Source organism: Stenella coeruleoalba, assembly GCF_951394435.1.
Source record: "Stenella coeruleoalba genome assembly, chromosome: 1".
Taxonomy (NCBI): domain Eukaryota; kingdom Metazoa; phylum Chordata; class Mammalia; order Artiodactyla; family Delphinidae; genus Stenella; species Stenella coeruleoalba.
This window is the reverse complement of record NC_137169.1, coordinates 150,758,827-150,775,775: the sequence shown is the minus strand read 5'-3', so window position 1 is coordinate 150,775,775 and position 16,949 is coordinate 150,758,827. Positions and strand designations below refer to the sequence as shown.

Below are 16,949 nucleotides of genomic sequence, written 5' to 3'. Positions count from 1 at the left end.
TCAACCCTCTTTCTTTCCGGTGCTAATTTAGGCATCTGGTTATGATCCAGGTCAGATGTTTTATATGGAGGTTGATATGCCTAGCACCAGGCCCCATGTATGTTATTTAGTGTCTGTTGAATGAATGAATTTCCAAAATGTGATTAGTTAGGTTAATGAATAGGTCATACTTCTCAATGAAATGTCAGTACATCCCCACAATTTCTCTGTAAGATCAACCTAAATCTAAGTAATGAGAGTGCTTGCTGTGAAGAAGCTCTAACTCTATATTAAGAAAACCTAGTTTGTATTGAGCAGGTCTTATCAGAAAAACCAGCCAAACTAATGACCTAGATGCACATAAGGGCATGCGCGCGCACACACACACACACACACACACACACACGCACACACAGTTGCCCTCATTGTGGCAACAATGTCTGGAAATGATTAAATACAAAGTATATTCTAATCCTCTTTACTTTGGGGCTAGCTATGTCATAAAGCATTATTTAAGGACAATGTGCAAGATACGATTTGACAAATAATAGTAGCATAGGATCAGCAGAGCCCAGGAAGAAATACTGACATCTCTGTTGTATTTACATTTCTTCTGCCCCCACGTCCACCAGCATCTCCACCACCCAGGCCTCTACCACAGACTTCCCGTGGCTACCGTTCCTTCTCTCCACCTCTCTTCAATCATGCTTCTCCACTGCCACCATCTTCTCACTTTCCTTTATCACCCTACCTCTCCTCTCTAAAGCTATTGTCTTTATATTGTTCGTCTCTGTCATTTGTCTCTGTCTAAAATGCTCTTCTGTGCGTGTGTCTTTGTTACAAAGATTTTTGTTGCTGTTCTGTCTTAGTAATCCTCTGCTCCTACATCTGTCCCATGTTCCAAGTGCTAAGGCACGGCTTGGCAATGTAGAGCAGCTGTCAGTTTTTTGCCCTTTTTTTTTTTTCTTTTGCTATGATCTTGCTGGGCAGCCTTAGTTTTGTAAAACAACTTCAGAGCAATGGGTGCTCAGTTAAACATGTGCCAAAACATCAAGGTACAGAGCCAGGGAACAAAGAAATCTTCAAGACACCTGGAAGGAATTTGAAATTTGTTTTCTTCTGCGTTCATATTCAAGAACCGCTTTTCCTATTGTCTCCCATAAAGTCATTACTGCAGCTTCAACTTAAAATGCTTATTTTTTTTACTGAGTTTAATTTAGATACACATTTGCATTGTAAAATGGGTACTTTAAAAATAATCATTTTAGTCTTAAGCATAAATGCTAGTTCTTTGTAAGGGAAGTAACTTCCTGAGTTTCATGTTATCGCTAAGGGTGAAATAAATTTCTGGAGTGAGATTTAACCTTCTGTCTGCTCTTATTACCAGGAATAGTCTGAATTCGGTATGTATCAAGACTTTTGTGTTAAGTTCATAAGGATTTCTTTATAAGAAAAGGTTTTTATTATGACAATTTTATATTATTATGATAGTTAGGGTTGGTATGCATTTATTAGCCATGAACGAAAAATGCAATGTTATCTTTGTCCAATGGGTTCACAATGACATTTATGCATAATGAAGTCCTAAATATAAGGGGGAATGGTATTCTTTCATGTATCTTTGGCACCTAGCACATGGAAATTTTACAAGAACCATGAGAATGCAATTCCATATTTCTCTTATGTATTTGTAAGTTCTCAGCAAATAATTTTTGGATGTATCATTTTCCTTTCTGCCGGTTTAAAGCCCCAAAAGATTCTGCTTTTGAGGGTGGAGCAGGCCTAAAATGAAGGAAAAATTTATCCTTGTATTGGAATGCAGACAGATGAAGTTTCTGTCTTTTGGTCAGAAGCACAATACTTGTCATGTAGTAGGTATGCGGTGTCAATTCTGGTAATCTCTCTTACTTCACTTTTTCTAAGTTCATTTGCACCCAAATTTAAGCAACTGAATATAATTAAGAACATTTAAATATCTAGAAGTTTTATTCTTTCATTTTGAACAAAAACAAACTACCTCTCTCTATATATACTTTACAGAATTTTAAAACAATCAATACTCAAAGATTTATGTTATTTTAAAAATGGGGCATGAATATCCTAGGTTCATATTAAATCTTTCTTTAACAGAATCTATTCATCTGGAAAAGTCATATGTTTCTTCGGATTATTTTTTAAAATTTAATCTAAAAAACCCACAGATAAAATGAAGGCATCTTTTAATTAATATAACTTCCAAAACAATAGAACAGTTCCAACATTCGGATTTTGGAGGAATTGTGTGATTTTTAAGGGTGGTAGACTTGTCTCTACAAATTTATTTTGTTTAGGATAGTATTTAAATACTTTTTAACTGATTGAACTGACATCAGTGGATGGCAGGAAGGCATTCTGTGTAGCAAGGAAGAGAACCAACCTGGGGTTCAAAAGTTACCTGGGATCATACGCCAATAGAATAATGAATCTATTATAGTACAAAGTTAACTGTAAAGAGCGTCATTGTATGCATTGTTTTGCCTTCCATATGCCATGAGGCATAATGAATTTAATGGAGGGATGGAGAGAGAGAGAGAGAGAGAGAGAGAGAGGAAAGGGGTGTGGGTTGGGTGGCTGTTTGCTTTCTTCCTAAGTTCTCTGAAGGGGCCAGTCTTGGTCTCAGCCAAGCCTGAGCTATCAGCCTCCTTCAGCCATTATGCTGTCTCTGGATTTATGGTGGTCACGTAAAAGCACTGATTTACAGTAAGCAACTGAAAACTGGCTATACAGGAAAAGCAGTTTTGGGAGGACTGTATCTTTTGCTCCTCTCTGCCCTTTAACAGACCTCAGACAGATTTGAATTACTGGTGTAGAGGCTCGTTTTGCTTTCAGTATAGGGGGGTCTGTCCCCAATGCTCTGTGTAAATCTGTTAAGGACCTTTCTTCAAGTGTTTATAACATTTCTGTCTTCAGGGCTGAGAATCAGGATGAATTATCTCCTATTTATGGCTTATCATAGTTCAGGAATTTAATAGATTCAAGTATTACAGAATTTATAACCTAAGAAATGATTTGGTATATAATGTGCTTGTGGAATTATTTTATATGTGTGTGTGTGTACACACACACACACACACACACACACACACACACACACTATGCTTTAGGAAATATGCTCCTTCATTTCATTATAGTGGTGTGTGTTGCAGTTTGCTCAACTCCTTTTTTTACTATTGTGTCAGCTGTGTTTCTGTGTCTCCTTCTCCCTTTAGGCCATTTCAACCTGGTCATTTCTAAAAGCCAGAAGAGAGAGAGAGGGAGACAGAGTATCTAAATAAGTTAATAGAATTTCATGTGTGCTATGACATTGAAAGTGGGCTTAATAGAATCGTCAACAAATTTTTCATTTTAGTGTATTTTTTCTCTAGATTCAAAACCGGTTAACTTCTACTCACATTTTGCCACATTTTATAGTTCTTATATTTAAGACATTACACTTTGGAATATCTGGCCTTTTATTATTAATGCTTGCCTCCCTATTTTTTTAAGAAAAAAATCCAATTATACTTGAAGTTTATAAAAAGTCAATATTCAAAAATTAATTTCACAGATAACTTTTTCAACATGACCTATTGCACAAAGTGTAACAAAAACACTGATTTTTTTTCAGAGATTTGACCTGTGGTTCACATTTAAAAGTCAGACATTCATTTTATGGAGTTGCTCATCAAATTAAATTTTATTTGGTATGTCAACGTTTTATAGTGTTATATTGTTATTGGTCAGAATACATGTGTTAGTAAAACATAAATCTTGTTCTCTGGCAAGAAATCTAACCATGAATGGTTAACTTGACTGGTATCATTCTAAATTTCAGGACTCCCAGAAAAGTATGGACTAATTGGAATTGTATTGGGACCAGGATTCCTCCAGAGGGAAGCAATGGTATATTTTTCTAATAGTTTAGAGACTATACTTTTTGCATTTTTTTCCATTGTGGGAGAGAAAAAAAAGAAAGATTATTGGCTCTCAAACGCTGGCAAGTAGCTCTGTATCTTACTAATTTGCTAAGCCAAACAGTCCCTACTTTGAGGAGCTTACTTGAAGGGGTGCTTTAGAGTCTAACTTACCTTCCATGGTTCCAGTGGGTGCCCAGTAAAAATAGTCATCATTCTGTATTATGATACCTCAGAAATCAGTCTTATTTTATTTACAATTTGTAGGCTGATGACTTTCCAAAGATGATTACAAGTATCATTTTTTACAGTAAGTTTATAACACTTAAAAAAAAAAGTCAGAGTAAAAAAAATTGTCTTTAATGTAAAAAAAAGGGCAGAGAAAATGTAACGGCAACCAGAGACCAGGGACAAGATGTTTATAAAAATTTAATATTAAATTTAGCTCTGACATTCATATGCTATTATATTGTTATTTAGTTTTTCCATTGGTTCAGATTTTTATATATTTATGCCATTTCTTTCCCAACTAAATTTAAACTCCAAGAAGGAGAGATGTCTCATACTTTTTTGTTGTCTTCTGTATCCATCACAGTACCTTTCTTGAACACAGTAAATACTCCAGAAACATTTTTATTGGTTCTGACAATGTATGAATATTCCACGCATTTTCATGAATTTAGAAAATATTTTAAATAATTGAGGGACTACAAACTTGCATCCTTAAGTATATATTTAATCTACATTTTCTGGCTACACTACTCAGCTCTCAAAATGGATCCTAGTGATGACAATTATATCTAAAAAACAATGCTCATAACTTTTGATGCATCAATGTCTCCACCAGCACATCTCTGGGGATTTAACCTATCTGTAGGTGCTTTTTGTAAAAATTTTTGTTAGAGCTGTGGCTTTACATGCAACAGAGCTGAGTTTCTAAACTTGTTATGGATAATCTTAATGTTCTAATTTTCTTATGAACTTCTTACTTCATATGCTGACACTATTAATTACTTTGTCTTTTTGTTCAGAGATGTTACTTTTCTTATTTTAAACTCTTAGTAGGTGAGAAACAACTTTGAGAATGCAAATATTTCTTTTTCCAATTCTTTCCTGAACTTGTTGGCAAAGCATGTACTTCTTTTCACCTGTTTTTAAAAGAGTGTATTTCCTTCATCAAGAATATTTATAAACTTCCCTAACTTTAAACAGGTCAGACTGAAATTGGGCCCTCTACCAACCGACTAAAAGATCTAGAATTCACCAAAAGCACAAATGGAATATAGTCCATGGAATAAAAAGCTCTAGTTGTCATAGAATGGCCTTGACCTCAGTTATCAATCATGAGGGTGCATGAAATCATTGAGGAAAGAGTAGAGAACATCACTACTATTTCTAACAGGATATTCCAATATCAGCTGCAGGAATTTTGTGTGCTCCTGTTTTTACTTCATTAGTAATTCAATATGTCTGATTTGCCTACACAATACTTTCAACTTAGTTTACCCATCTGACCTGGAACAAAGTGAAAGCACATTCTGCCCAGTTGAAAGGTCTCCTGGCAAGTTGGTTAGCAACAGGCTTGCCAGTCTCAGTTCAGTTAGCAAAGAATAAACACATTTCACTTGACAATTACTAGTGTACTAACTTCCTCACTCTGCAGTTTTCTATTTTATATTCTTAGAACAGTTTTCCCCCTTGTTATTCAACTTTTTACTTGTAATTCTTGCCTCTTCAACAATATTTCCAATTTCTTGAGGTAGAGGTTTCTACTTTTCTTGGTGGCCGTGATGAACACAGTTTAATTGCAAAGAACAGGAATCGAATAAAAGTTTATTTGAAGGGAGAAACGATACAACAGTCTTACATCTTCCCTCCATAGTTTAACTTTGTGGCTTGAGACGTACCAATTAAGAAATCAGGCTATGGCTTCTGCAAGTATCACTTTTACTGTAGTTCTCTAGAATTTGGTCAGTCGGGAATGGCTACTTGTAACACTGCAAATACACGTGACATGAGGGTTCTGCGAGAAATACAGGTGCTCCGCCGTGTCTGACAAGACGCCCTGAGAATGACGCCCAGAAACTGCCCGTCTAAGCCGGTGGCGTCCGCTGAGCCCGACGCGCACCTGCACCTGCTGACGGGTCAGCGCGGGACGGAGCGAGGACGTCCCTTAGTCCTACCCTCTGCGCTCTAGGAGACGAGGGCCTGGGCGTCGTCACCCACAGCAGCCGGAGCAGAGGGAGCCACCTAATGCCGGACTCAGGTCATGTGTGTCCCGGGTGCTCTGCCTCCGCGGATACCTCCGCAACTTCGAGCAGCCCAGCCCCACTACGTTCAAAACTGTATTTATGGTTGTCAAGGCGCACACCGAAAAGCTCGCTCCGCACCCCCAGAGCGCGCGAGGCCTCCTAGCCTGGAAACAAGCCCCTCCCAGTGCAGCTGTCGCCGCCGCCCGCGGGCTCCTTTCACTTTCTCACGGCCAAGTCCCCCAGAGGGGCGCCGCTGCAGCCACCGCCGCTGCGCCCTCCCGCCGACTCCGCCCGCACCGCCTGGCTACCAGCCCCGCCCGCTAGGGCCCGCCCTCCCCAACAGTTTCTGCCTGCGATTGGCACTCGCGAGAGGCAGCTCCGGTTCGCCCATCCCATTGGCTGGACCCTCTTGTCAGTCCTACGATTGCCCGCCACTGCCTCCGCCTCCCTGAAAAGCCGCCCTCCTATTGGAGGAGACTGCTTGCAGGGGGCGGGCGGGGAACTCGGTCCGGCCGCTTTCGGTCAATCGCAGCAGCCCAGCGCCGGGAGGGAGGGCGGCGGGGGGGGGAACATCTGGCCGGCGCCGCCGCGTGCGTGCGTGGTGCGTCCCCCCGCCCCTCCCCCCGCCCCCCCCCCGCCCCCCGGCCCGGGCTCCGAGCTCGCTCCTCGCTCGCTCTTCGCTCGCTCGCTCCCTCGCTGTGTCTGGCAGGCTGCGGCCGCCGCTGGGCTGCTGCCATGGGGAGCCGTTGAGAGTGGGGCCTCTTCGCTCCGCCGCGCTCCTCCGGCTGCCAGCGGGGGTGGGTGGGCGGGAGGGAGGGGGCAGGGGGAGCGGGCGACGGAGCCGGGATTGGGGGGCGGGGGGGCCGGGAGGGAGGGAGGGGGACCCGCGGAGGAGGAAGCCCACCAAGTCCGGCGGCGGCGGCGGCCGGGAGGCGGAGGACGCGGCGGCGGTGGGGACGCGGTGACTTAGGGCCGCTCCGTGTGAGTCCCGGCGCCGGACCCGGCCCCGACCCGGCGCCCCCTCCGGGCCCTGGAGGGCGGGGCGCCGGCTGTGCGGCCCCGGCCGGCGGGGCAGTGCGGGCGGGCGGGCGGGCGGGCGACCGGGCCCCGCGAGTGGAGTTAGTTTGTGCGGGTGGAGCTAGGGGTGACGGGAGGCGCCGCAGCGGCGGGGGCCGGGTGCGGGGCCGGGCCGCCGCAGCTGCGGGTCGGGCGGGGTGCGGCCGGTGCAGCTGCGGCTCGGGGCGCGCTCCGGCCGGTGCAGCTGCGGCGGCGCCTCTCGGGGGCGGGGGACGCGGGGCGGGGGCTTGGGAGCGGTGCAGCTGCACGGCGCCGGGACGGCCGTGGCTCCGGGGACCCTTGCAGCTGCGGCGGCGCCCGCGGGGAGGCCCCTCCCGGGCCGGGGCAGTTGCCGGGGGCTCGCGCCGCGGCGGCAGGGAAGCAGTAGCAGCCACCCTCCCCCGGCTTCTTACGACTTTTCTTTTGTTGTTGCCGTGACCCGGGTCTGTTTTCTTGTCTGTTGTTTAAGGTGTTTTCCTGCTGCACCGGCTCTACGCCCTCCACCTCCTTCCCTGTGGTTTAACCTTCCTCTTTCCCCTAGTGTTTTATGCACAGCCAACTACGTAAAGATTTGCATTTCTTCCCCCCTCCCTGCTCCGCACCCCCGCCCCCACCTCCTTGAAAAACAAAACCCAACCTCGCAAAACCTCTCCGGACCTGAGGCTGCGAGGCGCAGAGGGGCTGATTTGTGGAGTGGGAGTCGCTGGCCCATTGCGGTGCTCGGGGCTCATTAAACTGTCACTCGCCCCCCACCCCACTGGGTAAATGGGGTGATTAATGTCTGATATATTGGAATGAGGCGAGGGCATTTGTGCAGAATAGGTGGTGTGGCTGAGAAGGAATTTATCCCCAAAGAGTGCCTCCTGAAATAGGCATTCGTAATTATGTCATTCATCGCGAAGTTAGAGAAAGTTGGGTTTGCGACTTTGGGAAAGCAAGAAGCACAGGATAGAGACCTTGGTCTTTGTTACTCTTTATTTAACTCTTGGTCATGGTTTTCTAATGAGAACGGAGCGGTTATCACCAGGACTGTGACACTTGCGCCTCAGGCCCCAGCGCCTTTTCTGCTGCACTCTCCCACAAGAGTCTGTGGAGACTTCGACATTCACAGATGTCGCAGCCCCTTGCAGGGCACTGGGCAGGCCAGCCCGGGTTACGTTACAATTTCATCAGCCATTCGAAAAGACCCGCAAATCTAGCTGAAAAGTTCCCCAACTTGCTAGACCTGGCTTCCCCCACCCCTTCCCCCTTTCTCCCTGAAAGGTTTTCTTGTGATCATGAACATTACAGAGTGACCCAAAAAAAGATTGTTATGGGACACAGATCAAGGGGAAGACCAAGTTCTCTTTCTGAGCAGAAAGTCGGATCAGATACGCAGATGCAGCATTCATTTTAAGTGGCTGTAGCAGGTTGTATCTGTTTATTAATTTGTCTCATTGAACTGAAGTACTTTCCAGGATTTCAGAAAGTGCAGTTTCAGCTTGTTGATATTGAGAGTTGAAATTTGCATTAACTGGCAGGGTGAGAAATTTTACTGAGAAGGTAGTTTTAGATAAGTAGTTATATAAGAGTGAAATAATAAGGTGAACCAGGTTGAAGTAGTAGTTCTGAATAGTCTTCCAGCATTCTGAGACATGTATACCATTATCTCAGCAGAAAAAAAAAAAAATTGAAGTGCCGTAATAATGTTGAAATGGGACTGGAGATGTCAAACGGGTTGGTTTAAAAATATCCCTAAGCTGCCTTTGAAACTAAACGTTGGAGTTGAATAAAAGTGAATCTGGATTTCCTGAATAGCACCGTGGCTTGAGTGTGCTGTCAGTATGTAAGCCAGTCCACCAACTTAAGACAGAAGTGTTGCTATTCCATAAATACAGTAGAACTCCATATGCTGAGTTTTTCAATTTCTTCTGTTAGAAAGTTTGGAAAAAAAGGGAGACTTTGAAGTATTTTGTTTATACTAACAGAAGAGAAAAGTTCTCCTAAGAAAAAGCTGGTGGCAGGAGTGTAGAGGAGTAGCATATGGCATTAAAAGGAGCACAGCTGGAGGTAGCATTTCCATCTGAACATGATGTCAGAGCAGCTGACAGCCTGCCATCCCTCAGCCTTTTATTCTAACACACAGACAGGGAGTTAGTGTGTGCGGATCTGTGGTGGAGAAGGTATCTCATTCCTCTCTAACATCATCTCCACTTTGCATCTGTCTCTTAGTCTGCTTTTTTTCCACCGATGTAACAGACCTGGAGCCAGCAAGACTCAGAGGAAAGGACTTAATCAGGTTTATGTGTCCTAAAGGTAGGAGTAGCAAGAGATTAGATGGAGTATATTTCTGTTTTGGTGTTTATTTAATTTTAAAAAATCACATTACTTTTCTAATCCAGTTTAAGAATAAAATACGAACTTGAGTATTAAATGAACATCTTATTGGAGTTGAGAGTCTTGGGTTTGTTTAGTTTTAATTTCTATCCCTCTTGCTTGATCGGGTAAATAACTTTAATATGCAGAAATATTTCAAGTTTTGAAATGTTAAGAAAGGCTTTGAAATATTGCTTTTTGAGATCAATTTGGATTAAAATCCATTTTTTGTTGTTGTTGTTCACTGCTATTTAGATTTCTTTTGCTTTTGGAGTCGGGGGGGAGAAATAGTAAACTGTATGGAATCCAGCATTCAAACTTATATGAGAAGATTTTTCTAGTTAAGAAGCTAGATTGTTGTGTAATTAATTCCACTGTGAAACTTTATTCTTCAAAACGTTCAGCAGCACGACTGAAACATACAGCTGTAGTGCTTTTATAACCGAAGGGTTTTTTTAAAAGAAAAAAAAAAAAAAACTTTTGTCCCCAGGAGAATAGTTTGACTGGTTTCCTCATTTCTCTTTCAAATATATATTTAAGAGATCTTTTATTTCAGCATAACGATAATTATTTGCAGGAGTTTTTGTGTTAGCGACTAATTTAGAACTTGTAGATTTGAGCTGCCTGAATTGGCCAGACAGCTGTAATCGCACTCCTCTATTCTTAATCTCTTTATCTGGGCAGCAGCTGCCATATGGCCACAGTCAGCTGGATCAGATGTTTATAAGCTTCCTTCTTCGTCCCTCTCTGTCCTCTCAGCCTCCTAATTTGATCACGGCTACCTTGTGAGCTGCCCTCCAATCTTTATTTTTAGCCCTCTCAAGGATTAGGATTGATGTTAGCTGTGGGGCACTTGAAGTGATTGTATTGTAAATCTTGGTTTATTCTAGCAGTGGCGTCTTGCAGAATGTATTGGGTTAGGATGAAAGTTTTAGCCCATTTTGGGCAAAGTGTAGAAGAAGCAGGGAAGTAATTTTTAAATATTAAATTAATATGTATCCATTCCCCAAATGCACTTTTTGAGATGGATGGTGTGGAACTTCGCTTCTGGTCATAGGAAAGGGGAAGTCAGGTTTAAGGAGTTGAATTTTGTGGTTCAATTTTGACCCTTTGTACATCTGCGTCTCTCCTGCCTCCATTTTACCCTCTTTCACCAGAAAATAAGGGCAACAGTGCATATTTGAAAGAATAAAAGCTAGTGGGAAAACAAAATATATCAAATTATGTTGAAACAAAGTATTTTCTGTTGACTGAGGTATCGGGGAGTCAAAAGAATAGTTTCTCTTTTACTAGCAAGACTTTTTTTTTCTTTTTTTGTATGGTGAACCTGTAAAGCTTTTGAGTTTCATTTGAATGTAATATGCCTTTATTTAAAAGTTTGCATTAATTTTAATATGGAACTCATTTTGCTTTGCAACAGATCAAAGTTTAGATGAGAATTTTCAGAGTTAAATAAAGCCCTTCTGGTTCTTAATATTCTAGATGTACAGATTTTACAAAGAAATATAACCATTTCTTTTTCTCAATTCATTAAAAAAAATTTGGATTTGTTCATAGTAGAGATGATCTTTTCCATCTGTTGGTGTAGTTCCTTCTGATCTCATACATGTGTGCTATACCTGCAAATCTTAAGGCATTAACATCTGTTTTTATACACAGGGCTTTTGTTGTTTTAACACTCTGACTTTAAAAGTAAGTTGTTTGCTAATTTCTGGACTAATTATGCGGTTTCATTTTTTTTTTTCTTGATTCAGCCAAATGTGTGTTTAAATTGTGCTTGCTAAGTGCAGTCAAGTATCAAAAGTAATAAAATAAAAAAGGATGGTTGAACAAGTTTTCTGAATCTTCCAGAATGTGTTTGGGACTTTTCTTTGTTCATTATTTGAGTTGTTCCCTTTGAAATTAAAGCTATTTTGTAGGTTTTGTAGGACATAATTTGATGATTAGAGTTAATTAAATTTCTTCTGAAAGAGACCTAAATTCTTATTCTCAGTAAGAGACTGTACTGAAATTAACGCTTTTAAAACTTGACTAAAAGTTCAAGGAAGGTGGAGATGCATCAGAGACTGTTTGGCTGGGGTAAGAAGTTTCAAAAGTGTACATTTTTCTTCTTGCATTTGGTTCTGTGTGTGTGATTTGGTAGTGCTTGGGTCATTAGCCTGATTAAAATTCAGGGACATGTACCTCCGTGGCCCAAGCTGATTTTTTTTTTTTAATGGGGACTAGAGCCTTGAAAAGTTGTTCTTAAGCAGGCTCTCATGAGAAATTTCTCTCTTCCCAGGTTATGAAGACAGTATGGAGTTTCCAGACCATAGTAGACATTTGCTGCAGTGTCTGAGCGAGCAGAGACATCAGGGTTTTCTTTGTGACTGCACTGTTCTGGTGGGAGATGCCCAGTTCCGAGCGCACCGAGCTGTACTGGCTTCATGCAGCATGTATTTCCACCTCTTTTACAAGGACCAGCTGGACAAAAGAGACATTGTTCATCTGAACAGCGACATTGTTACAGCCCCAGCCTTCGCTCTCCTGCTTGAATTCATGTATGAAGGGAAACTCCAGTTCAAAGACTTGCCCATTGAAGACGTGCTAGCAGCTGCCAGTTATCTCCACATGTATGACATTGTCAAAGTCTGCAAAAAGAAGCTGAAAGAGAAAGCCACCACAGAGGCAGACAGCACCAAAAAGGAAGAAGATGCTTCAAGTTGTTCGGACAAAGTCGAGAGTCTCTCTGATGGCAGCAGCCACATGGCAGGCGATTTGCCCAGTGATGAAGATGAAGGGGAAGATGAAAAATTGAACATCTTGCCTAGCAAAAGGGACTTGGCGGCCGAGCCTGGGAACATGTGGATGCGATTGCCCTCGGACTCAGCAGGCATCCCCCAGGCTGGCGGAGAGGCAGAGCCACACGCCACAGCAGCTGGAAAAACAGTAGCCAGCCCCTGCAGCTCAACAGAGTCTTTGTCCCAGAGGTCTGTCACCTCCGTGAGGGATTCGGCAGATGTTGACTGTGTGCTGGACCTGTCTGTCAAGTCCAGCCTTTCAGGAGTTGAAAATCTGAACAGCTCTTATTTCTCTTCACAGGACGTGCTGAGAAGCAACCTGGTGCAGGTGAAGGTGGAGAAAGAGGCTTCCTGTGATGAGAGTGATGTTGGCACTAATGACTATGACATGGAACATAGCACTGTGAAAGAGAGTGTGAGCACTAATAACAGGGTACAGTATGAGCCTGCCCATCTGGCTCCGCTGAGGGAGGACTCGGTCCTGAGGGAGCTGGAGCGGGAGGACAAAGGCAGCGACGACGAGATGATGACCCCCGAGAGCGAGCGGGTCCAGGTGGAGGGCGGCATGGAGAGCGGTCTGCTGCCCTACGTCTCCAACATCCTGAGCCCGGCGGGCCAGATCTTCATGTGTCCCCTGTGCAACAAGGTCTTCCCCAGCCCGCACATCCTGCAGATCCACCTGAGCACGCACTTCCGTGAGCAGGACGGCCTGCGCAGCAAGCCGGCCGCCGACGTCAACGTGCCCACCTGCTCTCTGTGCGGGAAGACGTTCTCCTGCATGTACACCCTGAAGCGCCACGAGAGGACTCACTCGGGCGAGAAGCCCTACACGTGCACCCAGTGCGGCAAGAGCTTCCAGTACTCGCACAACCTGAGCCGCCACGCCGTGGTGCACACGCGCGAAAAGCCGCACGCCTGCAAGTGGTGCGAGCGCAGGTTCACGCAGTCCGGGGACCTGTACCGGCACATCCGCAAGTTCCACTGTGAGTTGGTGAACTCCTTGTCCGTCAAAAGCGAGGCGCTGAGCCTGCCCGCTGTCAGAGACTGGACCTTAGAAGATAGCTCTCAAGAACTCTGGAAATAATTTTATATATATATATAAATAATATATATATACCTATATATAAATAGATCTCTATATAGTTGTGGTACGGTCTAAAAGCAGTCTTGTTTCCTGGAACTGAAAGGTTGGGGTATTAACTTGTTTTTGCACTTTAGAATAGCATGAGAATCTCACTAATTTAGCATTCTGGTAAAAGAAACTTTAGAGCAAGTCGGAGAATAGAGAGGTGTTTTTCTTTCTTTCAAGGGGGGTAGGGGAAGTAAGCCAATAAGAACCTTTGAAACAAATCGTCCTATCACAAAATGCTTTCCTAGGGCCTATTTTGTCAGCACTGCGGTGTCTTTTGAGCTCTCTTTTTTTCCCACCTTTTCTTTTTTTTTAAGTAGAAATTCCCTCCGGTTTTATTAGCCTCTTTATATGTCTCAAATTGCATGAATCTTTTCTGGCTGTTGGAAACCTGAATGCTTTTAGACCCAAATGGAAAATTTCTGAAATGCTGGATTATCTATTTTTAAACAAGCAGTTGACTTAAAACTTTCTGTGGCAACTTCTGGTTTTCTGACGGTTCCCAATGAGAGAAATTCTGAAAGTACACTGGGATCACTGGGACGCTGTCTTTGTGAAGGTTTGCTTGGGATGAAAAAGGATATTGCAGCTTCAGCAGTGTTGAACTGTGTGTTGAAAAATGTGAATTACTGTTATTGTATACTGTAATTGATTACATGGGCTGGGGGGGTGTCAAAGGACTTGACAGGTTGTGTTGATGCTCTTAGTTGAGTCTTGAAAAGTAAATATTAACGCTACAGAAATGCATGAGTTTCAATATATTTTTTGTCTTTGTTTGCATTGTATAACTTTAACGAGTGAGTTTAAAATTATTTAATTTCCTTAGAAAAATAGCACCATTTGGAAAAAAAAAAACCTGGTGTTATGAAGAACGTTAATGCACTGTTTTTATTTTATATAATTTAAATTGACTTTCCCACTGTCTTTAAGTTGAAACTGTTAAGCTGAATAAAAACTTAAGCTGCAAATTGATAACTTCGCTACATAACAAGGAAAATATAAATGTTTACAAAAGGCTTAAAGATTTGCATGTGCAGTGTGCATTTTATAACAAAACTTCTAATTGCACAAAACCCAGGCCAGCTCAAAGTTTAGATGTACACATTTACCCAGTTGAGCGTTTTTAGAGTAACTACTGCACAAATTGACAATAGGTCATTCTCTTCTTTTGCTCCCCTTTTCTTTTTCTCCCCTTCTTCCTTTCCCTCCCTTCCTCCTTCCCTCCCGCCCCTCCCCCATCCCCCCCCCCAAACTCATGAAAAGATTCTATGGACTGAAAAAGCCCCAGGCTGAAAGGACTGGACTGCCTTGATTGACATGGGGAAGGGGGTTAGTAGACTATGTGTATCGCGGCAGCAGAGGCTGCAGCCCAACGTGTGGTTTTAATGACCGGCACGCAGGGCAAAGCATTTTGCACAGTGTTTGTTTTCCTGTCTTGCACTTACAAATAAGGTCTATGGGAGTAGCATGGAAAACGTTTGCTGTTTTTCCCTTTTTTTTTTTAATTGCTTTTGTTTAAAATTTGATCGCCTTAACTACTGTAAACATAGCCTATTTTTGTGCTTAAGATACTGAATGGAAAACTCCATTGTGTGTTGCTGGACTGTTTTGGAAATATTTGGTCAAATGTGTGTTAATTTGGCTGTAATGGCATTTAAAGCAAACAAACAAACAAAAAAAGCTGTGAAAATGGCCTTGGAGCATTATCTTTAGTTACTTGAAGAGTTTCTAGTTTTTTTTAAATACAGTTTATGTTAAAATAATTTTTATTAATTTAGAGAAGACAATCAATGTCTGTGAGAAAACGGACTTTCTTTTGGATTTTCTTTTTGTGGTCATTGTGAGTGATTGCTTTTTCCTTTTATTAGTTTCACATTCTTCCTTTGTTCTAAAACTTAGACTGACATCTAGCTTTGACAATCATAGTATGTTTTATTTTCCTGAGGGGGGAATAACTTATAATGCTGTTTAGTTTTGTACTATTGGTGTGTTGGTGAATTTTTAAACTGTGTGCTAACTGCAATAAATTATATGAACTGAGAATTTTTGTGCGTTTTTTAAATTGTGATTGTGTACTACATAGATCCTAAATATGTATCATACATGGCATCTCTCTTTTTAATACCAGTTCTGTTCAGAGCTTATGAATTATTAGAATGCCTTAAATCACTCAAATGGAAGTGTGCAAACATTTTGCTTCTAGTCATTTAAGAAGATACTAAATGCACATTTAAAAAATGTGACCCATTTTCTATAGCCTAGATCAGGAATGTTAAGGTAACTCTAGAAATTTGTGAATCTGTGAAACCTCAAGTGGCAGCATAGATTTTTTGTAGTGTGCTGTACAACTACTAATCCATACACCATAAGTCATATTTTGATGGGTAATTTTATCCTAAGTTGATTGGTCAAATCTATTCTTCTGTGTTCTGGTTTAAGTGGAAAATTGAAGGAGACCGGATGTCTTAATTTGGAAAAATGCTTGGCTAACGACTGGAATTCTAGGCAATCGAATTAGCAGGCATTCGACTGTTCAAGAATAGCTGTATATGTCCTCTTTGTTCCTGGGAGAACTCAGAAGTTCCCAGGTTTTAATTCCTAAGTTTTAACTAAAATGTAATTAAGTTCATGCAACCATTTAAAAAAACTGTTCCGTAATTTTTGTGATTGTCCCAACTTCATGCTTGCCTCATTGGGCTTGTCAAGGTGAGAAACATTTGCTGGTTGACCTAAAGAATTGACAGAGCACTCACACGTGCCAGACAGTTCTATAGAGGAATTGTTACACGCCGTCGTCCTAAGTGTGAGCACGGCTGGCACCGACCTGAGAGTTTTTGTAAATCCTGGAATCTATAATTGTCCATAACTTCCAGCCTTAAAGATACCTATGAAAATACAGTTTTACATGATTATTGTCAAAATTAAATACATTTATATTAGTGACCTATAGTAAGGTTAATATTCTTAACTTTGTTGGAAGTGGGATATAAGGTCTGGAGCTTGAAAATGTACCAGTTGTAAGTTCCCTGATGGCTTTGGATGGGAATCCCGAAAGATTGTCATAAAGCGCAATCAGTAATTTACTATTTGGGATCCTACGTTTCCCTTTTTTTGTTGAAACAGGCTTTCTGTTACATGAAACTCACTTGGTTTTAACTAACCAAACATTGTTTCACATGAAAGGGTCACAGCATCTCAAAGCTTTCTGAGGATATCGAGAGTTGTAATTTAGTTCCACTGACTAGCATCTAATTTTAAATGAGGAGCATTATCTTAACTGGATCCACTTATAAAAACAGTATTTTGACATGAACTTTGGAAGAAATAACTTCTTAAAACATTCCTCGCAAAACTAGAACAATTACACAAATCGCCACATTTTATAAGTGAAGGAATCAGTTGTTTATTCACTACATTTTTTAAAAAGGAAATTAATTTTTCACGTAATCATGTTGGAAACCATTCA

The 16,949-nt window shown here is 42.0% G+C and overlaps 1 protein-coding gene across 9 annotated transcripts; it reads left to right on the top strand.

The window, feature by feature from the left end:
- The first annotated feature begins 6,602 nt into the window (after nucleotides 1-6,602).
- On the top strand, nucleotides 6,603-15,518 carry ZBTB18 (zinc finger and BTB domain containing 18). Of its 9 annotated transcripts, none has more exons than XM_079925729.1 (3): nucleotides 6,996-7,144; nucleotides 11,234-11,266; nucleotides 11,856-15,518. In XM_079925729.1, the coding sequence occupies exon 3, from the start codon at nucleotides 11,870-11,872 to the stop codon at nucleotides 13,436-13,438; it is 1,569 nt and encodes a 522-aa protein (XP_079781855.1). In that variant the 5' UTR covers nucleotides 6,996-7,144; nucleotides 11,234-11,266; nucleotides 11,856-11,869; the 3' UTR covers nucleotides 13,439-15,518. The 9 variants fall into 9 exon arrangements, with proteins under 9 accessions (XP_079781857.1, XP_079781855.1, XP_079781853.1 ...); XM_079925727.1 differs by lacking the exon at nucleotides 11,234-11,266 and adding an exon at nucleotides 9,431-9,514; XM_079925725.1 differs by lacking the exons at nucleotides 6,996-7,144; nucleotides 11,234-11,266 and adding exons at nucleotides 7,957-7,980; nucleotides 8,510-9,514.
- Nucleotides 15,519-16,949: the final 1,431 nt, after the last annotated feature.

Excerpts from the sequence above, each read along its gene's own strand:
- ZBTB18 (XM_079925724.1), top strand. The coding sequence starts at position 11,629 with ATGCATCAGAGACTGTTTGGCTGGG. Across the intron at positions 11,654-11,855 it reads TCAGAGACTGTTTGGCTGGG|GTTATGAAGACAGTATGGAG; the intron begins GTAAGAAGTTTC and ends CTCTCTTCCCAG.